The sequence below is a fragment of the Mauremys reevesii genome, linkage group 3, assembly GCF_016161935.1.
Source record: "Mauremys reevesii isolate NIE-2019 linkage group 3, ASM1616193v1, whole genome shotgun sequence".
NCBI lineage: Eukaryota > Metazoa > Chordata > Testudines > Geoemydidae > Mauremys > Mauremys reevesii.
In genome coordinates, this window is record NC_052625.1 from 103169006 (window position 1) to 103188743 (window position 19738).

The 19738-nt window shown below is 41.5% G+C and overlaps 1 protein-coding gene across 4 annotated transcripts in view; it reads left to right on the forward strand.

Moving 5' to 3' along the window:
- The window catches only part of PLAGL1 (PLAG1 like zinc finger 1), a 78351-nt gene that overhangs the window by 24154 nt on the left and 34459 nt on the right, over nucleotides 1-19738 (forward strand). For 3 of the 4 annotated variants that reach the window (XM_039529985.1, XM_039529986.1, XM_039529984.1), the window contains one exon: nucleotides 2779-2821. In XM_039529985.1, the coding sequence (XP_039385919.1) occupies nucleotides 2803-2821 (19 nt within the window). In that variant the 5' untranslated portion in view covers nucleotides 2779-2802. Of the gene's footprint in view, nucleotides 1-2778; nucleotides 2822-12664; nucleotides 12884-19738 lie in introns of those variants that run through there. The other variant, XM_039529983.1, reaches the window with a different exon arrangement.

Consider the following 19738-nt stretch of genomic DNA (forward strand, 5'->3'; position numbering starts at 1 on the left):
GCATTCCTCCCATGACATTTGAAATTCTTTAGCTTTGTTGCTTATAAATAAGATTTCCACATCAGGAAACTTCTGCTATGTTAACAAGCCAACCTTCTGAAATTGGGATACAAGGTTTTCTGTCTGCTAAGAATCAACCAGAGGAAATTGCAGTCTCTTTTCAAAAATATTTTGTAGTCCCATATACTGAAGAAAAATCCTTTTGCAAATATAATAGCCTCTTCCAGTAACTTAAGATTCCATGTTTAGTGTTTGCTGTTCTATGCTATATACGACAGACCCAAAATACACACAAATATTCAGGAAGATTCACTCATAGAAAATCCTGATGTGTTATTCTTAACTTGGGCCAAATCCTAACCTTGGACACACATGTGAAGCTTCCTTTAACTTCAATGGAGCTATGCATGTGTCTCCAAAGTTAAAATTTGGTCTTGTATATTAGTCTCTTCCCATTAGGACTCTGTTAATACTTAAACAATTTCTACTTTACTATGATATTCTTCCCCTTTTATGAATTAAAGACAGCAGAAACTGTATAGGAAGAAATACAGACAAGCAAACACAAAAGTGTCAGTGATAGTTAAAAGAGAAAAAACAAGCATGGAGAATCATATGGCTTAGGACAATCAACAAATACCTACAATATGGAAGGAAGATAGGGATTATGGCATCCCAACTTCCCTTACGAGAACAAAATTTATTATTTATTATTATTTTTATTTTTAAAACCAAATACGTTTTGTTGCTGAGGAGAGAGTTGGGGTCTAGCTACACAGCATATGCGTTAGTATACACTTTTTATTATTCTGACCATTATATGAAACAATACAAACTAGTCTATGGCCTGCTTACACAGTCTGTAAGAAGTGGGTAAGCTCCCACTGGCTGTTCAGCAGGGTGCAGGCAGAAGGGGATGCAGAGGTCACCTGGTCTGTGGGGGATGCAGTCCTGCATGGTGGGGTGGAGACCGCCTGTAAATGAAGTTCTTGTGCCAATTTGAGCACCAGCCAGTGGATCCTGTTCCTCTTCTCTTCCTTTGCTGCCTACCCTAAGTCTGCAGTTATCCCTCATGTAGTTGCCCTACAGGGGAAATGGTAGGGTGAGTAGAATTATTAAATGCTACCTTTTTGCAGAGAAGATGTGTGCATGTGTATGGGGGAAAGGAAGACACATTTCCTCTCTTATTACCCACCACCTCCAATCGCCATGTGGAGGGGTTCTTTACCCGGACGATGACTTGTCCTCACATAATTTCAGGGCTGTCAGCAGGGGATGCTTGCTTCAGTCAGAAATCTCTGCTGTTGTCAGCCAACCTGGGAGAAATGCCCTTTCCCAAGATGTCAGGAGAACACTGCCTTGTCTGGCATCACCGTCAGTTCCCTGGAGCCAGGGGTAAGAGGCAGAGCCATGGGCTTCCAACAACAGTGTAATGACTGCCAGCCGCAACCTTTCTGTGCTAGTGTTAATACAACTGACATGTTACTGATTTTTCTGCCTCACCATGCCTTGCAGCTACTGAACTTACCACTTCTTTCTCTCCTCTTGGGCCTAATTCCTGCCCCCCTGCTCATGCTCTTTTTCCACCCATCCTTCCAAACATCCTCTTCCTCTGTCACTTCCTCTGTCTCAAACCAATGTCATCAGTCCCCATACCTAACCCCAAAATGTCTCCGTTAGAAGCATCTTATTAACAGCTCATTTATTTTTAAAAGTGAGGATGAAATCCTGGATCAATTTAATTCAATGGCATAATCCTACTGATTTCAGCGGGGGCAGGATTTCACACTTGATTTTTAACAATTGTGTCTCTGTACCCTCATCCACTGCCTGAAACCTTTAAGGGTAGGGCTACACAGCAACTAGACACCTGTGGCTGGCCCATACCGGCCGACTTGGGCTCGCGGGGCTCTGGCTGTGGGTCTGTTTCATTGCTGTGTAGTGTTGTCTTATTATTATTTGTATTACACAGCTCTAGGCATCCCATCCAAGCATCAGGGACCCATTGTGCTAGGCACCGGACAGACAAATAACAAAGGAAACAGCCTGTGCCCCAGAGTGCTTGCAATCTAGGTGTTAGGGTACGACAGGTGGATGAAACAGATAATTAGGGTGGGTGGGAGTATGAAATAACATGAATAGAGTTTAGCAGAAAAACAGAAGTCCCCAGAAGACTTACAAAATTGCTAACACAGAACCTGATTCTGCTGTCCTTGACTCAGTCAAAACTTCTTTTGGCTTAACCAGTGTAAGGACTCCAAGATCAGGCCCAGAAATAATAGATTCAGAGACAAAAATGGCAGTTAAGGACATAAAAGTTGAGGCATCAGGAGGTGCTCTTTTTATGCCAAATATTAACAAAGGATGGCTTATTCTGAATAGCATTGGGTTCATTAAAAAGAAACAATTTTTGTTGACCTTTTGGGAGTGTTTGTGAATTAAAGAGGGAATCCTTTCTACTAAATTAAGATTTTTACTCCTTTTTTGGTCTCCAAAGTATGATATTCTTTCTTTATTAAACCTCTGCAGATAAGATCCCTCTGACTTATAAAGGAACTGAACAACTATTTAAGGGTCACTTCAAATTGCCCGTGCTGATCCTTGCATTGTCAGACTCTTCCAACTGCAACAAAATTGACACATGAGGATGTATCCATGTGTCTGTAGCTTATAATATTATGATTCTGTAGTCAGCTCTACATATGATTGTCTTTTTCATGGTTAAACATGAACACTTCCACTATAGAAAACTAAACTTTTCCATTTCCTTTATTTTAGGTTTCCTTTACCTGATCTGTAAACATGTCCATGGATCTGCTATGTAAGTAAACTTCCCTCCTAATAAATGTTAGTACCACATGGCTTTATTAGAATGGTCAGGTGTGCTCAGGACTGATGTTTCATTTTAAACTGAAGAACTGTTTTTATGTTTGTGTATTTTGTGAGACATCTGTGGAACACTATTGTTAGTGAGTGAGACTACTCTTGGAATAAGGTACTACTCGCCGTGATTAAAGTTGTGAAAATCAGTTGAAGAACAGGCACAAATTAATTATGACACCATCAACTTAAAAATCACACTTCTGTCTAAAAGTGTTTTATCTGCCTTTGTTGCAAGTGAACCTAAGATTACAATAAGCTTCTTTCTTTCTTTCTTTCTTTCTTTCTTCATTTGACAGCATGTTTTGTATTAATTGTTTCATTATTGTCAGTTTTCTTTGTTGCATACCTGCCTTTCACACAGCGACAGAAGGGAGACAAGAAGAAAAATAGAATTGTTAAACCACAATATGTGGAGAAATTGGAGAGGGTCCAGAGAAGAGCAACAAGAATGATTAAAGGTCTTGAGAACATGACCTATGAAGGAAGGCTGAAAGAATTGGGTTTGTTTAGTTTGAAAAAGAGAAGACTGAGAGGGGACATGATAGCAGTTTTCAGGTATCTAAAAGGGTGTCATAAGGAGGTGGGAGAAAACTTGTTCATCTTAGCCTCTAAGGATACAACAAGAAGCAATAGGCTTAAAGTGCAGCAAGGGAGGCTTAGGTTGGACGTTAGGAAAAAGTTCCTAACTGTCAGGGTAGTTAAACACTGGAATAAATTGCCTAGGGAGGTTGTGGAATCTCCATCTCTGGAGATATTTAAGAGTAGGTTAGATAAATGTCTATCAGGGATGGTCTAGACAGTATTTGGTCCTGCCGTGAGGGCAGAGGACTGGACTCGATGACCTCTCAAGGTCCCTTCCAGTCCTAGAATCTATCAATAATTGTCAGAGAAGCTCAAGGAAGGTGAGACTATTTTTTTAAGCACATTATTTTAGGCTGACTAGATTTCAAGTTGATGGTGTCCCTTTACTTGATTCAAAGGGAAGAACATTGCCTGGCGGCAAACAAGCTAGTACTTACTGTATATACTCATTCATAAGCTGAATTTTTTTAGTAAGAAAGGGAAGCACCAGAGAAGGGGGTCAGCTTAGGAATGGGTATAGAGAGGGAGAGATCCTCCCCCCAACAGAGGGAGCAAGGAGAGGCAGCAGAGCCAGAAGGGAAGAGGCGGGGCCAGAGTCTCTCCACTTCTGGCCACGCGGCTCTCTTCCCGGCCTCCAAAGCAGCTGCAGCTCCGGGGCTGGCAGGCTGCAGCCATACCGCTCGGCCCTGCTCCCAAGAGCAGACTGTGGCTGTGCCACCCGGCCCAGCCCGCTGGAACATGGTGCGGACATGCCGCCCGGTCTGGCCTGCCGGAGCAGGCTGCAGCCACACTGCCCAGCCTGCCGGAGCAGCTCCAGCCAGACCAGAGACATCCTCCCCTGGCCCTCCCCAGATAAAGTGGGAAGGGATGGGAGGGGAGAGTGTGGGGGTCCCGGGCTAGGGGTGCGGTCATGTGGGGGGTGGTCACAGGGGTTACTCCCAGCTTCTTCCCCCCCAAAAAATTTCCCCACCGGTTGCGGTCCCGGCCCGTCAGGGTAAGCAGTTGGAGCGCTGGGACACTTGGTGTACTTAGGTTTACCTCCGTGCCTGTGGACGCTCAAGGTAAACAAGCCATCTCGGCCCACCAGCGGCTTATCCTGATGGTGGAGGAGCCAAAGTTTGCTGACCCCTGAATTATAGGGTCGGCTTATGAACGGGTCATAACAAATTTCCATTTTTACTTATCCATCTTGTGGGGGGGTCAGCTTATAAATGAACCGGCTCATGATTGAGTATATACGGTATATATTCCTGAAGATCACAAAATTATCTGCTGAGGACTGAGCTGTATGAGTGTGTCATTGTTGGGGCATGTGATTACATTATAATTGTGTGTTAACATGGTTAAAGCAAAACTGTTCTGTTTTGTGCTATATACAGCATTAGCTCTCAATCTTTCCAGACTACTGTACCCCTTTCAGGAGGCTGATTTGTTTTGCATACCCCAAGATTTATCTCACTTAAAAACTACCTTCTCTTTGAATTGCTCCACTGCATCAAGTTCAAGCTTCTTGGCATTGCCTTCAAGTCCCTACACAACTCCATTCCGGCCTGACTTTTTTGACTTGTCCAAGTATTAGATTACTTTTATTGTGACGCACCCTGCCGTCTCACTCTACCAGTGGTGGGCTGTCTACATCTCCAGTAAACATCTACTTTTTCTTCCACAAAGCCCTTTCTGAGGTGGTATGCAAAATCACTCTTCTCTCCTTTACATTCTCCTGCAAACCCACTTCATCTGTGATGCCTATGATTTTCTACTTAGTTTTTATATTCTATCCATTTATCTCACGCAAACAATAAAATACCGTCTGTCTGTCTGTCTATGTGTGCTTAGTTATCTGCCTTTCCATATTTAGGTGAAACACGCAGGGCCGGCTCCAGACCCCAGCGCGCCAAGCAGGTGCGTGGGGCGGCATTGTCCCGGCAGGGCGGCATTTGGCTCCGGCGGACTTTCTGCAGTCATGCCTGCGGGAGGTCCACCGGAGCTCCGGGACGAGCGGACCTGCCGCAGGCATGACTGCGGAGGGTCCCCTCTTCCCGCGGCTCGGACGGAGCTCCCGCAGGCATGCCTGCGGATGCTCCACCGGAGCCGGGACCAGCGCACCCGCCGCAGACACTTCTGCCCTGGCCGCGGGACCGGGGAAGGGCGGCGAGCAGGCCGCCCTGCTTGGGGCGGCGTAATTTCTAGAGCCGCCCCTGGAAACACGGTCACTAAAGAAATGAACTGTGGAAAAAAGGGGATGTGACCTGTAAGGGAGGGAAGAATCAGAAATGTATTGTATCAGATGTCAGTGATTTCCATAAAAAGAATAAAGGAAAATTTATATTTTTCTTGCGAATTGAAATCAGATAATAGCTGTATATAGGCTAACAGTTGGCAGATAGCAACTGATCTTGGAGGTGATATACCTGCTTTAACACAGTTATTTGAGAGAGTACATTTTATGCACGCAGCAACTAATTGGAGACATTGGTGGATGATTTAGTGCTCTTTAGCAAGTATAGGAAAACTTCAGACATAAAGATTTATAATGTATGTATATACTTGGCGATATGGTGTGTAACAAGGAAAACTCCCGGTTTTGGACTCCTAGCATCTTGTTTTTCTGATTTGTAATTGACATCATAATGCTGCTGCTTTTGCTTCTGCTCCAAAGATTGTTTTCCTGGAAGCAGAGACTTTTGTTTGTGTCATGATAGGCTGGCACAAATAGTGGTCCGTGTTTGGAGCATTAGTTCTAAACCAGATCTGCCACGGGGCAGAGAGCTTGCCAACATGTATTGCTCAATTGTTGACACATAGTTCCCAGTCACAGCTAAGTATAATGAGTAATAAAAGCATGACTAATCTGTTTGCCCCCAATTCAACTGTGCTAACCCTTATCATATGTATTATAATTACATTATTATTATTTGTATTGCCAGAGCGCCTAAGAACCCTACTCTTCTAATGAACAAAATTGGAAGGTTTGCTCAAGAAACCTCCTGGATTAGACTTGTCCACGGTGATCCATACATTCATGATCTCGAGGCCTCATTCTTGTAATATACTGTACCTAGGACTTAAATTGCTAACTTAGAAAGTTTCAGCTGGTTCAGAACACAACAGATTCTTTCTCAGCAGCACATGCACATTACTTCAGTTCTCTACTCTTTTCTGTGTATTTATATGACCTTCATCACAGTAATATCTAAATGCCTTTCTGTCATTAAGGTAGTTATCCTCCCAACACCTCTGTGAGGTAGGGAAGTGCTATTCTCCCCAGTTTGTAGATGGGGAATTGAGGCACACAGACACTAAGTGGCTTGCCCAAGATCATACAGGACTTTTATGACAGAGCAGGGACTAGAACCTGGATTTTTGGTGTTCTAGGCCCACCCCGCTTAACACCAAGGCCATCCTTTCCTAGCTTCTTAGGGTATGTCTTCACTAGCCATGTTAAACGTGGCTGTGTAGTCGCGGCACCAGCACTGGGAGAGAGCTCTCCCAGCGCTGTAAGAAAACCACCCACATGAGGGGAGCAGCTACCAGTGCTGTAGCACTGTCTACAGTGCCATGTAGTGCTGAAACTTGCAGCGCTCAGGGGGTGTTTTTTCACACCCCTGAGTGAAAAAGTTGCAGCACTGTAAAGTGCCAGTGTAGACAAGCCCTTAGTGAGTATCACGTCAAATTCAAGGTTCCTTTCCTCTTTTTCTAAGCCCATTATGGGACTGGCCCCAGCTTTCTGAGGGTGTGGCTACTCTACATGATCATAGGGCTCCAGTCCATTGGGGCAATGGCAGGGGTGAAAGTAACTTAAAGGACTTACCGGTACGCTGGAGTCCTGAGCAGGGCGTGGCCTCAACTGGAAGGGGCGGGGCCTTTCAATATTTAACGGCCCTGGGGCTCCGGTTATGGCTGGGAGTCCCAGGGCCTTTAAATCACCCTGGAGCTAACAGCTGCAGAGGCGGCTGGGAGCCCCGGGGCTCAGGGGTGAATTAAAGGGCCTGGGGCTCTGGCTACCGCAGAGCTCTGGGCCCTTTAAATCACCGCGGGAGCCCTGCTGCCACTACCCTGGGGTGACAGGGCTAGGGCTAGGATAGTGGCGGCAGGGCTCTGGAGGCGATTTAAAGGGCCCGGGGCTCCAGCTGCTGCGGGGAGCCCTGGGCCCTTTAAATCGCCTCCGGAGCCCTGTTGCCACTGGGGTAGCGGCGGTAGGGCTCCCACAGTCATTTAAAGGTCCCGGGGCTCCGTCCACTGCGGGGAGCCCCGGGCCCTTTAAAGTGCCGCCAGAGCTCTAGGAGCGGGGCTCGGGCAGCACTTTAAAGGCCCAGGGCTCCCCACAGGGGCCGGAGCTCCGGGACCTTTAAATCCCCACCCGAGCCCAGCTGCTGGAGCTCTGGCGGTAATTTAAAGGGCCCGGGGCTCCCCGCAATGGCTGGAGCCCTGGGCCCTTTAAATCACCACCGAAGAAGCCGTACCGGCTTACTTTCACCTCTGGGCAATGGAACTGTCAAGTTCAGCAGTGAAACTTGCATGTGCAGGAGAAAGCTTTCTCTGCCGCTGGTTCACCACTATGGAGTTATCTCCAAAAGAGATCAGGAAGACCGTGAACCTCACACCAAGCCTTTCTTATGTAACTCAACAAAATTCATATTAAATACATGTGCATGCGCACATATGCACATCCTCTAAAACAATGGGGTGCAAAGAGAAAGACACATTCTTCTCGTAGTCACTTTAATAAGTTTGTGAGACACTCAGATGACACAGTGATGGGCATAGCATAAGAATCTAGATAGGTATATACAGAACTTGAAAAAATCCACTCCCCTGGATGAGTAGGAAGCTTCCCTGAGTGAGAGCCATCAGCGTTTGCAGAATCTAAGTTTTAATTAAAATGGTTGCGAAGATAACTGTCTTAGAGAGAACTGAATATAAAACAATGCTCTGCTGTCTTCCTAAGCCTGCTGACTGACAGTGCTCTTCTTGTGCTTCTGTCTTTCACATACTGCAGCAGAGTGAAATTAACAAGATGAGTCAATTTCATCACTGTTATTTGACACCCTAGGGGCTGCAGGGAGACTATCAAGAACCAGGGCAATTTTCACTGGGAACACTGCATTTTCAGGGTAGGATGCTTGCCTCTGCAGCTTTCTGGCAGCAAAGATCAGGATGAATCTTGCCACATGTAGGGAATGCTATAGGAAAGAGAGTAGTTGAAGGACCCAGTGACAGTACATTGATATCTTTTTAAATAAAAGGTATACAAAACAGAAGGTGATGCTAATGGGTGAGGGTAACATCATTCGTTACACCAATATGTATATGGTGCATCAAGTTGGATCCAAATTCTGCTGCACAGTCCCCTGAGTTCTGCAACACTCTGGTGCAGTGAACTGAAAGTTCTGCAGCAGCTTAAATAAAAACTAGAGATTTCTTGAAATATTAAATATGAAAATGAATAAGAAACAGTGTAGTAGCCTCATGTATTTTGATATTAAATTACATGTATTTTACATTTTCCACATTTTCAGATTTTGATATGATACTGATGTTTGTATTGACATCATAACATTGGTAGCACTGGCATTTATCAGTGGGGAGACAGGAGGATTTGGCCACTGGTCAGGGGACAATTTCGGGTTTGAGGCTTCGATGGAGGCATTTTGGGTTAAGTGAATTAGCTGGATGGTTCTGCTAAAATGATTAGCAGTAAAAATAGTTCAGTTGATGTATTAAGATGTTTCCTTTAGGTTCCAGAATGACACAGTTCACATCTCTTGGGGCTTGTTTCATGTTGTGTGCAGAGTCCAGTCACATTTTCAAGGTTATCCTCCTAAACGTGATGACTAGAAACATAATAATAAAGAAGAAATCTCAAGTTCTTAGAAATCTTAGAACACAAATCTGCTGCAAGGGGTGTATTCTACAGAAAATTTCACAGACACATAATACAGACGAACATGCCCACAGCTCGAACATCAGTAACAGTGTCAACAAACTTTGGGAAGTAAACTGAAAACCAAGGTCATAATGAAATTTTAATATGATAAATTAACAAGACAGCAAATAACTCTGACTAGTAGCCTTAACCTGGGAAATTAAGAAAAGAGATAGTTTATTTATGAAATGTCAGACACTTATTGAAGTTTGACTGACCAGGGAAGTAAGTAACTTCCCTTGGAGCTTGTTTTTCTTTCTTACCTTGGATGAACTAGTGGGCAGTATGTTATGCTGTCTGAATGTGTGAGTTTGTCACGGTTAGCATTCTGCACTGTCACTGGAATGTAGGAAGCAGATGAATTTGAATGAACCCTGAGGTGGTCTGTAGGGCCCTTTCCTTGTCTTGAGGAAACCTGTCGCTGTTCATCTGGGCCAGGCCTAGTGAAAACAATGAAGGAGAAGAGGTGGGTCTTTGATCTCTTTGTATCGGCTCCTTGGGAACTCTCTGCAATGAATGCCCTGTTTTCCTGAAAAACCGAATGGCTATGCCTAACTAGCTTCGTGAAGCCCTGGGGAATTCGCTGCTTCTGTTTATTGACAGCTGAAAAGGAGCACATGGTACTGAATGGGTCCTCTTGTGAAAACAAGGCAGAGCAAAGTTAGACTTTAGTTTAACATGGGGGTATTTGGAAAATAGTGCTGAAGGAGAATGATATGTTTCCTGCCATCTTGCACTAGAGTAATTCTGTCTAAAAATAGAATTTGCAATCTGGTAAGAGCTGTTTCAGTTTTACTACACATAATAGGCTTGTGAAGTATTTATACTGTATTATTCTTAAATGCAAAAAGTTTGATCTCACTATATTCTTTCCCGTGGAACATATAAATGACACTAGCTTGTTTCTTAGCTTTTCTTTTAAACAAAAACAGAAATAACGAGAACTTTTAATGAAAGTAAAAAGGTAATAACTAGAAATAGAATGAAAGATTTTCCTTTGATTAACATTTAAGGCTCTCTCTCTAAATTAAGTCCTTACCCTTCATTCATTTCTGTAGGTTGTAGTATTTATATGCAGTTCTTTACATGTATGAGAATTAATTGAACTGCATGGGATCTTTCAGTGACCAGTGTATATCACAACCTTAATATTCACAGATAGGACAGTTGATTAATAGGCCTATTTAGCAGGAAACCTAGAATCCTCAGAACATAAGTATTGTTTGTAAAGAAACCTCTCTACCTTTGCTTTTCCATTTAGGTGCACCAAAGACAAGAGTAGGGTTTGCCATCACTGATAATTTTTGATGACTTTGGGGTGCCAGTTGTTTTCTGTAAAAATATAAGGAAGAAGATAACCAAGGACCAATGTTTTTTCTGTTTACGTGTTCAAAGTTATTGTCAGAGGAAAGGAATTCCCCAAGTAATTGAAATGTAAATTTACTAATAAAACAGTAAAAAACAAAACCCGACAGTATTTTTATTAGTTTCATTGGTGACCAAAGTAAAAGGCTTTTGGTTCATGAAACTACACCTTTCAGATATTACAGCTGGACTGACCGAAGGCAAAAAGCTATACAACCTACCAGTAGTCTCCTTATATACCAACTTAAATCCAAGTGCAAACTTGAGATGAAATGATAGTTATCATGATGCCTACTAGTTACAGTGGGAAGCGGCAGTCAGGATTCATGCATTATGGCCCTGATTCAGCAGTGTGCGGTACTTAAATATGTGTGTAACTTTAGTGCACATGAATAATCCCATAGACTTTGTTGGAACTGCTCACATATTTAAAGTTATGCATAAGCTTAAGGAACTTGTTCAATCTGGGTCTATATTCCCATCTCTGGCACTGGTTTGCTGTAGGACCTTGAGTAAGTAACTTTCCTGTTTTTTGCCTCAGTATCCTCTTCTGTAGAACGGATAACTCTTACCTACTTATCTCTCAGAGGTGTTGAGATTTAATTTACTAATGCTTGTAAAATGCTTTGAAATCCTGTGAATGAAATAATGGTATTGCAGAGTATATGTATGTAAGTTTGCAGGTTTTGCTTTTATATCCCCAACATTTTCAGGACCCTCCCGAAAAAAACAAACCAACCCCAAAAAAACCCCAAAACCAAACAAACCAACCAACAACAAAAAACAACAACTATGTACATGATTTAGGCAGAGAAGTAAAAATCTGCACCTCAGGCAGAGTGGTTGCTATATTTGTTGACCCAACATTTATTTAAAAAAAATAATGCACCCAGGTCACCACTTGCTCTAGTTCTATTTGTACAGTGGATGCAAGTGTAGCAATAAGTTAGGCAGGAATGGGACATTGGGAACAAAGGCATACATCCTCAGAGGTATTTAAGTGCCTAATTCCAACTGGAATTTAGGTGCCCAAACACCTTTGAGGATCTGGGCCAAAGTGACTAGAAAGCTATATCTTTTCACTAACCGGATACTGTATTCTTCACTTTGTTTTATTTCATTTTCAGATGTTTCCTAATGAAAGAATTAACAGGGCTTTATAGTGAAATGGCACTCTAAACTCAGATTACAGTATATCTACGGGAAGAAGAAAACAAAGTCTTTATTAAAACCAAAGGTGTATGCGTACGTGACTCTCAAACTCACAGACATCTACTCAAAAATCCTCTTCTACCCAAAAAGGATAATTCTTATATGGAGTCATTGCACATTATGACCAAATCCAAGCCCTGAGGAATTCAGTCACTGCTAATTTATTTTGGTCTCCTGACCAATCATGCTATTTATTAGAAAAACTGGTTGCCAGTTTTTTAGCAACCTAGCTGGCAAGGCATTAGATTTAGAGTATTTTCTTATGAACCTGCTATGATCTGTGAAGCTGTCAGAAATGTAATTCCTTAGAAGTTTATTCTGGACCTGTAATGATGACTGTCTAGAAGTACAATAAGACAAGTAAATGGAAACACAGCTCCTTGGTTGGAAAGACAGGATTGCTGCTTTATGTATTTATGAACTGGACTTCTCAATTTTATTTAATGTATAACACAACTTCTCCACTCCAAAACTAAAATAAAAAACTCTGCCTATGCTTCCATTTGGATGTACAGCAAATGTTTAAAGTTCTTGTGAACAAAGTAAAATACACGTGTAAATGTTTCCAGGGCTGGTATCTTAGGGAGCTGATCAGTGAAACAAGGCATGCAATAGGAATAAACAGAAAACAGAGACTTATCCAGGATAGAGCTGAGAGATGCCAAGTCTGAGTTAAAACTAAAACACATAGTAAAAAAGACCCTCCTTATTATATAAATTAGGCATTTCTTAGTCTAACTGAAAATATTTGTTGGGAGGGAATGTTTTTGTTTTATCCATTAGTTATAGCCTCTTTGACCTCACTAATGATGTAATAAAGGTCAAAGCTACACTGTTGGGCCAAGTAATGACCTTCACTTATAAGAAGAACTTTATGAAAAGAGGCTCTGTCTGATCAAGATTGTCCAGACATGTGTGAGTATCCTATCCAAACATACACTTTGGAAATAATTTAAAACATGCCTGTTTTTTTCTTTTGAGTGAATTTAGTGCTGGTAACAGGTGTCAGACTTTCTACTCCGGAGGCTGAAGTTTTCTAATCAGAAAATAAATACAATCTTCTCCTCATGTCATCACGCCAACTCCCTGAATCACCATTAGAGAGAGGATAGTTCACTCTCCAAACCTACTCAGTCCTTTACCCCTCTACTGATCCTGCCAACATGTGGCAATTGGGATGGCTGGCTTTTTAAAAATATACTGTGGAGACTTGTATAGTAGGAACTGGAGTGAGATCACCAACTTAATTTCATTTAGGTCATCTAGTTGTCAGCTGGTAATAATTTTCAGTCACTAATGATCTATTGTTTCGACCCAGAAGAGAAAGCTTCAGTATTTCCCATTATAAAAGTTTCTTCACAAAGAAAAGCATGAAACATTTTTTTTCAATGGAAGTTTTGATTCTACAACATAATTTTGTAGCAAGTGGAGGATTCCATAGCAAATTTGGGGGATATAGAATACCTAAGGCCCTGCTTCTAACAGTTATTTTGCCAACTTCTTCCCAGTGTTGTCATTAAATGCTGATATTAATATTTATTTGTTCTGTCTCTGTGTCTAGGAAATTTATAGGTGTAATTCTGAGGCATCTTAAGACAGCATATGCCCAGCATTTACAGAGTGGACCTTATAAGATTGCAGATCTCCCAACTGTCTTGGGGTTTGCAGAAAATGTCTCATTTTGACTCCCTGTCCCAGTTAAAGGAGAACATTTGCCACATGGAGTGGGGTGGGGGGGGAGAAAGAGGGACAGATTTGCTCCAGGGACCTTATTTGAGAGGGCTCCCAAACCCAGTAGTGTTGCAACCTGGCACATGGGGTTGCAGCGCCATGCAGGTTTGACCTGGCTGCCCTTCTGTAGAAGGAGGGGTGCCTGCTCTAAATCTGAGTGGTGCTGTGTCCCATTTTAGCCACTTTAAATGCTTGGAGGTATGAAATTAAGCACCCAAAAATTAAAGTACTCACTGAAGCACTAGTTATTTTTGCAAAACTTTACCAAAACTTTTGATCCTGTATTTCTGTGCCTTATGCTGAGAGAGAAATGGAAAACAACAATTACAGCTATGTTCAGCACGTTCAAGCTTGTACTTAAATTGCTGTACCCCCAAAAGAACTCTGGGCCAGGTCCTTGCTCAGTGTGGGACCTGAGGGGAGGTGGAGAGTCCTAATCAAACTCCCCCAGTCCCAGGGGTGGCCAGGATCTAATTCAGCCCCAGTATGTTACAACAGGCTGTTCCAGCTATTCCATGATCTCAGGATCACTGAAGCGTAGAGTTCTGGCTACCCCTGGACTCCTATTCCCATGCATCTTAGCACTGAGGTAGAGGATCTGGCCCCATTTTCAGTATTGCCAACCTTAAAGTAATCAAAAGTCATGCGTCCCAGACCCTGGAAAATCATGAGTTTAAAAATAAAAACATTGAATGTTTTTCAGTCTGTCCCTTGACTTTTAAACTCCCCACTTCTTCTCTGCCAGTGTGTGCGCGTGAGAGAATTTCAAGTTAAAAAGTCAACTTTTAATCTACATAGAAATGCATGCCTCTCCCTGGCTGCTCAGATGGAGGCTCTGCTTACCCTCATCTCACCCGAAAGATAGGGAAATTGTCATCTGTTTTCTATTATTGCCTTGACTCCACCCCTTCCTGGTTTATTTCCTTTGATAAAAGAGGGCTGTGTTGGTGAATAGTTTCAAAACCACTGACCTAATTAATGCACATGATTCACACCTACACATAGAACTTGTATTACTTTTTAGGGTTGAGGAGTTACAGATCTACATATTAAATAACCTATACAAATTATCCATATATGTGATAACATCACATTGTAAAAAACAATATGGGATTGGGTTAGTCTTTTGCAAGAAGCAACGCTTCTCTGGACCCCCCTCCCCCACTTCTCTGTCCAAAACTAGGTAATGATGTCCTGACTCCCACTCCTACCCCGTGTCCTGCTGCCTGCTCCAGACCTTCCCCCCTCTTCAACAGCCCTTCCCACCCCACTCTTGCTGTCTCCCCCTACTCCAGAGGATCCCCCACCCCGCACTCCCTTCTCGCCATCTGTGCCCCACCTCTCCTTGCCCCAGACCCTCTCCACCAAGTGGTTCCAGCTCAGAATTTTTTTTGGAGAGGAAGACAACATATACCCCAACAACCTTCCACCAGCCACCTACAAAGTCAGGTACTAAGCAAATCCTGGGTGGCTAACACTGGTGTTTTGTGTCTCTGCACCTCACTTTTCAGCATGCAGGCTTGAACTCAGAGTGTTGACACCAAAATCATGGACCATCCATAAGTAAAACTGCCAGCTTTGTTAAAACTCTGGATGCTGTGCACATTTGGCTGGGTCAACGCTGGAAAATGCCAGTGTTCTGTAGGGTTTTTTTTGTGTAAGTATCATTCACTAGGAGATTTGGCAAGAAAAACAAACAACCTGCAAAAAGTCTCCCTAAAGAGAATTGCATAGTGGCTGAGACCTAGGGTGACCAGATGTTAAGGGGAAAAATCGGGACCACCACGGGGGAGGGCGGGGTTTACACGCACCCGTCCGGGACTTTGGTGGCAATTCGGCAGAGAGTCCTTCAGTTGCGGACGGTCTTCGGCGGTATTTCGGCGGCTGGTAATAAACCTTGCTGCCAAAATACCACTGAAGACTGTCAGCGACCAAAGGTCTCTCCTCCGAATTGCCGCCAAAGACCAGGAAACAAAATATCGGGACAAATGGCGTCCCAACCGTACTCCGGTCGGGATGTGGGACAAACTCCTCAAAATTGGGACAGTCCCGATTTTATCGGGATGTCTGGTCACCCTGCTGAGACCAGCAGAAGATTAGCTTTGCAATAAGGCAATAAACTGTTTTTCAACCAAATTGGCGATCATTTTTCTGACTGCTGCTAACTTCCCCCACTATTTCTGGAAGTAATTTTATGTGACTTCATGCCAAACCATTGTGGGAAGGAAGGAGAAAAGCTGAAAACAAGTCAAACTATTTTTCAATTTGATTTTTTTGAAATGGGTTCAACTTTCAGCAATGAGGGAAGTATCTTTGCTCATGCTTATTAGAAACTATTACATGTAGACTACAGGAATTGAGTTCATTTGAACTATACCTATTATGCATATGAATTCTGATAGCAACCAAAAAACACTGTGGCCTATCATAAGTCTGACACATATATCTTAGCCTTGAGAATAATCAGAAAAGGATGATTTTTTACTTACCCTTCAAACAACTGAAAATTCAATTTCAATTCATTTTCAACAGGAGAAAAATGCTGAAAATTTGGATAAAGTATTTGGTTTGAAAGAAGCAGAAAAATTAAACTTGATATGCCTTCCAATATCTGAAATCACCTCTCTTTTTATAAATGTCACCACAATATGCTATTTTTGTATTTTTCATAAAAATGGAAAATTTGCTGAATTCACCATCTAGGTTGATTTCACCATTGTAAAGTTGGTGGGTGAGTGAATGAGTGTCGAGAGGGAAAATTGAATTTTTTTTATTATTATTTTTGATGCATATTTTTGTTTTTATTCCTATACTGCACGCATATATATGAAAAGAGAAATCGCAGAATTATACTTGTTGAATTGAAAAGGCTACTTACGAGATATATCAACGGAAAGATTTGCTTTAAAAAACATTAACTTTTTGAATGTTATTGTCTACTGCCATTAAATAATTGTCTGACCCCTCCTCCATAATAATAGTGAAAATTGAAATAGATAAAATCAAAAATATGCTTAAAACCCATAATTTTGCACACTGGTGAAAATTTAAATAAATGAAAAACTCTTTAATGTCCATATTATCTGTTGAAATTATATATATTTTTAAAAAAAAAGCAAATTCTGCCAAGCCTATGTATAACAGATATCCAAAGCAATCTGAAAGAACAACTTCATAGAGTTCGATTTGATAACTTTTTCCATAAAGTGAACACTTCAAGTTTTTGATTACAATTGTAAGGTAAGCTGTCGCCAGATTTAAATATTGGAAAAATCATAGAATCATAGAATTCAAGATCAGAAGGGACCATTATGATCATCTAGTCTGACCTCCTGCTAGATGCAGGCCGGTTATATCATATCATTGACCCATTGTACTATTTACCAGTGAATTTCAAGCCCTGAATGACTGACTGATTTATTATATATATCTGTCCTCGTGTCCACATTAGCACTGAGCTGAATAATTTCCTCTCCTTCCCTGGTATTTATCCTCTGATATATTTAAAGCTTAAACTAAAATTCTGTTAGTCATCCCTAAAAATGCACCTTACACTTCTCACTATTTGATTTTCATCCTGTTACTAATACTCCAGTTTACAAGGTCATCCAAATCTCCCAATAAATAGATAAAAAAAAATCGGACCCAAAAACCGAACCTGAGGACACTGGTAACCCTCCCTCCAACCAGTTCCCCCCCCTTCAATACCTCTGAAGTCTCCCCCTTTAACCAGCTCCTTATCCACCTCTGGATTTTCATTTCGATCCCCATTTTTCCAATTTAACCAGTAATTCTTCATGCATGACTTTGCATACTACAGATGTTAAACTAACAAATTTATTAAAAATTATCGCTAAACGGGGGCTAGCAATATCACTCCAATATCCCTTAATATTCTAGGATGAAGATTATCCGGCCCTATCTCAGATGCACTATTGATTATCCTCCCATTTATTTTGGGTGAGGCATCCATTGCATTGCTAGTTATCTCATTACATTTCACCTCATTATTGATATACAATGCTACTCTGGCTATCTGTTGTTATCTTGTTGTAAAAATAATAAAAAAATAAAAACTAATAGAAATATTACTGTATTTAAAAACAAATCAGAACAATTGTTTTAAGATAAACGTTCCCTTGCAGTGTTTGAAATCTAAACACAGAAGCAAGGATGACCTGAAAATGAAAATGTCCATTTAAAAAATAAGAAAGGGATTTCATTTATTTCCATTGATTACTTTTTGTGTCTTAGCTTGGATGTAGTGCATAAATAGCAAATTGGAATTTTAAGATGACTGACTTTTAATAAAGGAAAGCATTATTAGTAATATAAATGTGTTAACTTATGCAATTAAAGAGACAAAACCTTAAAATCATTATTATTTCTGATGGCGCCTCCTAAATCAGATGCTCACACTGGGTCCGGTCACAGCCCTCACTCTGGCTGCTGAAAGGCAGCTAGGAAGGCAGCAGAACCAGCTCCCTAAATCCTCTGTTAGTGCAGGGTTGCTGTAGCAGTTCCTATGCCAGCTCCCAATGTAGAGGGCATAGCTGGGAGAAAGCGGCATGGCTGGGAAGTCTTGGTGACCTCCAAGCTGCCAAACTCCTAAGTGTAAAATACAAGCAGTCTTTTGACTTTTGTCTCTTTTAGGAATGACTTTAGAATTATGTGGCAGATTGGCAGGTGGGATGTGTGTGCAGGTCAATTATGTGTAAGCACACACCCTCCCCTCCACCTAAATTTGATTACATTTTAAAACAGAATTTAAACTGTTATATATAAGTGAGTGTGCAGAAGTGAACCCCACTCCAGTGCACCTTAGGAGCTCCAAAACTGAAGGTAGGTTTCATGGCTTTCCCTCAGCTGTGGGAGAATCTATTAGAAGACACCCACTCAGGAACACCTTAAGGCCGTGGCTCTCAACCTTTCCAGACTACTGTACCCCCTTTCTGTTGTCTGATTTGTCTTGCGTATCCCCAAGTTTCATCTCACTTAAAAATTACTTGCTTACAAAATCACACAAAAATATAGAAGTGTCAGAGCACACTATTACTGAAAAATTGCTTACTTTCTCATTTTTACCATACAATTATCAAATAAAATCAATTGGAATATAAATATTGTACTTACGTTTCAGTGTGATACCTGAGCCTGTTTTTCAGTTGTGAGCTTTGTCATTCTGGGAGGCAGTGAAACAACAGCAACAATTAAGTTATTCTCCACCTTGAGACTACTTCTACTCTTTGTTTTTGATGGCAGTCATAGCAGAAAATGATACTTCACAAAGAGATATTGACCCAAAAGGTGTAACAACATCCAAAACATGGTTCCCAAGGTCAGTGTACTCTTTCTGTACTAAACACCAGAACTGGGTTAGTGTGGAGTCATTAAACTTCATTTGCAAACTAGGTCTGAGGACAGCTTAAGAAGATTGCTGATTGGCAGAATGCTGCTAACATCTAACAAAATGAATGTGTTTCTTACTCAGTCGAGCTGAGCTGGGTAGTGTTGAATGTTGTGGAAATGTGACTTGAACTCAGATGTCAAATGGGCCAAATGATCTTTATTTGAAGCTTCAAGTGATTTTGTAGAAATAGTTGAAGCTTTTTTCATTTTAAGCTGGCAAGTCTGGAACTCATAAAACTTTCTTTGAAAAAATTCTACTGGCTTACCCTTATGCATAGGGTGTTTTATCTTCAAATGTCATTGCAAATGCGCCAGCTTTATACTATTAGTTGATAGAGTTTCTCCGCAAAAGAAACACAAAGCTTGAGGTGGATCAGTATTTGTAGATGTGAATTCAAAAGCAATATATTCCTTGCAGAACTGACAATGGGTTGATTTTTTTTTCCCCCGGTCATTTTCAATTTCTTAAAATTTTCACTGTTGCCACTACCGCTTCCTCATTTTAAACATCTATCCATTTTTACATTGCAAGTGCATGCACATCATGACAACTGCAACATCATTAACATGCTTGCATGCATCAGTAAATGACATAAAACACATGTGTAATACTGGACGTATATGCACTTT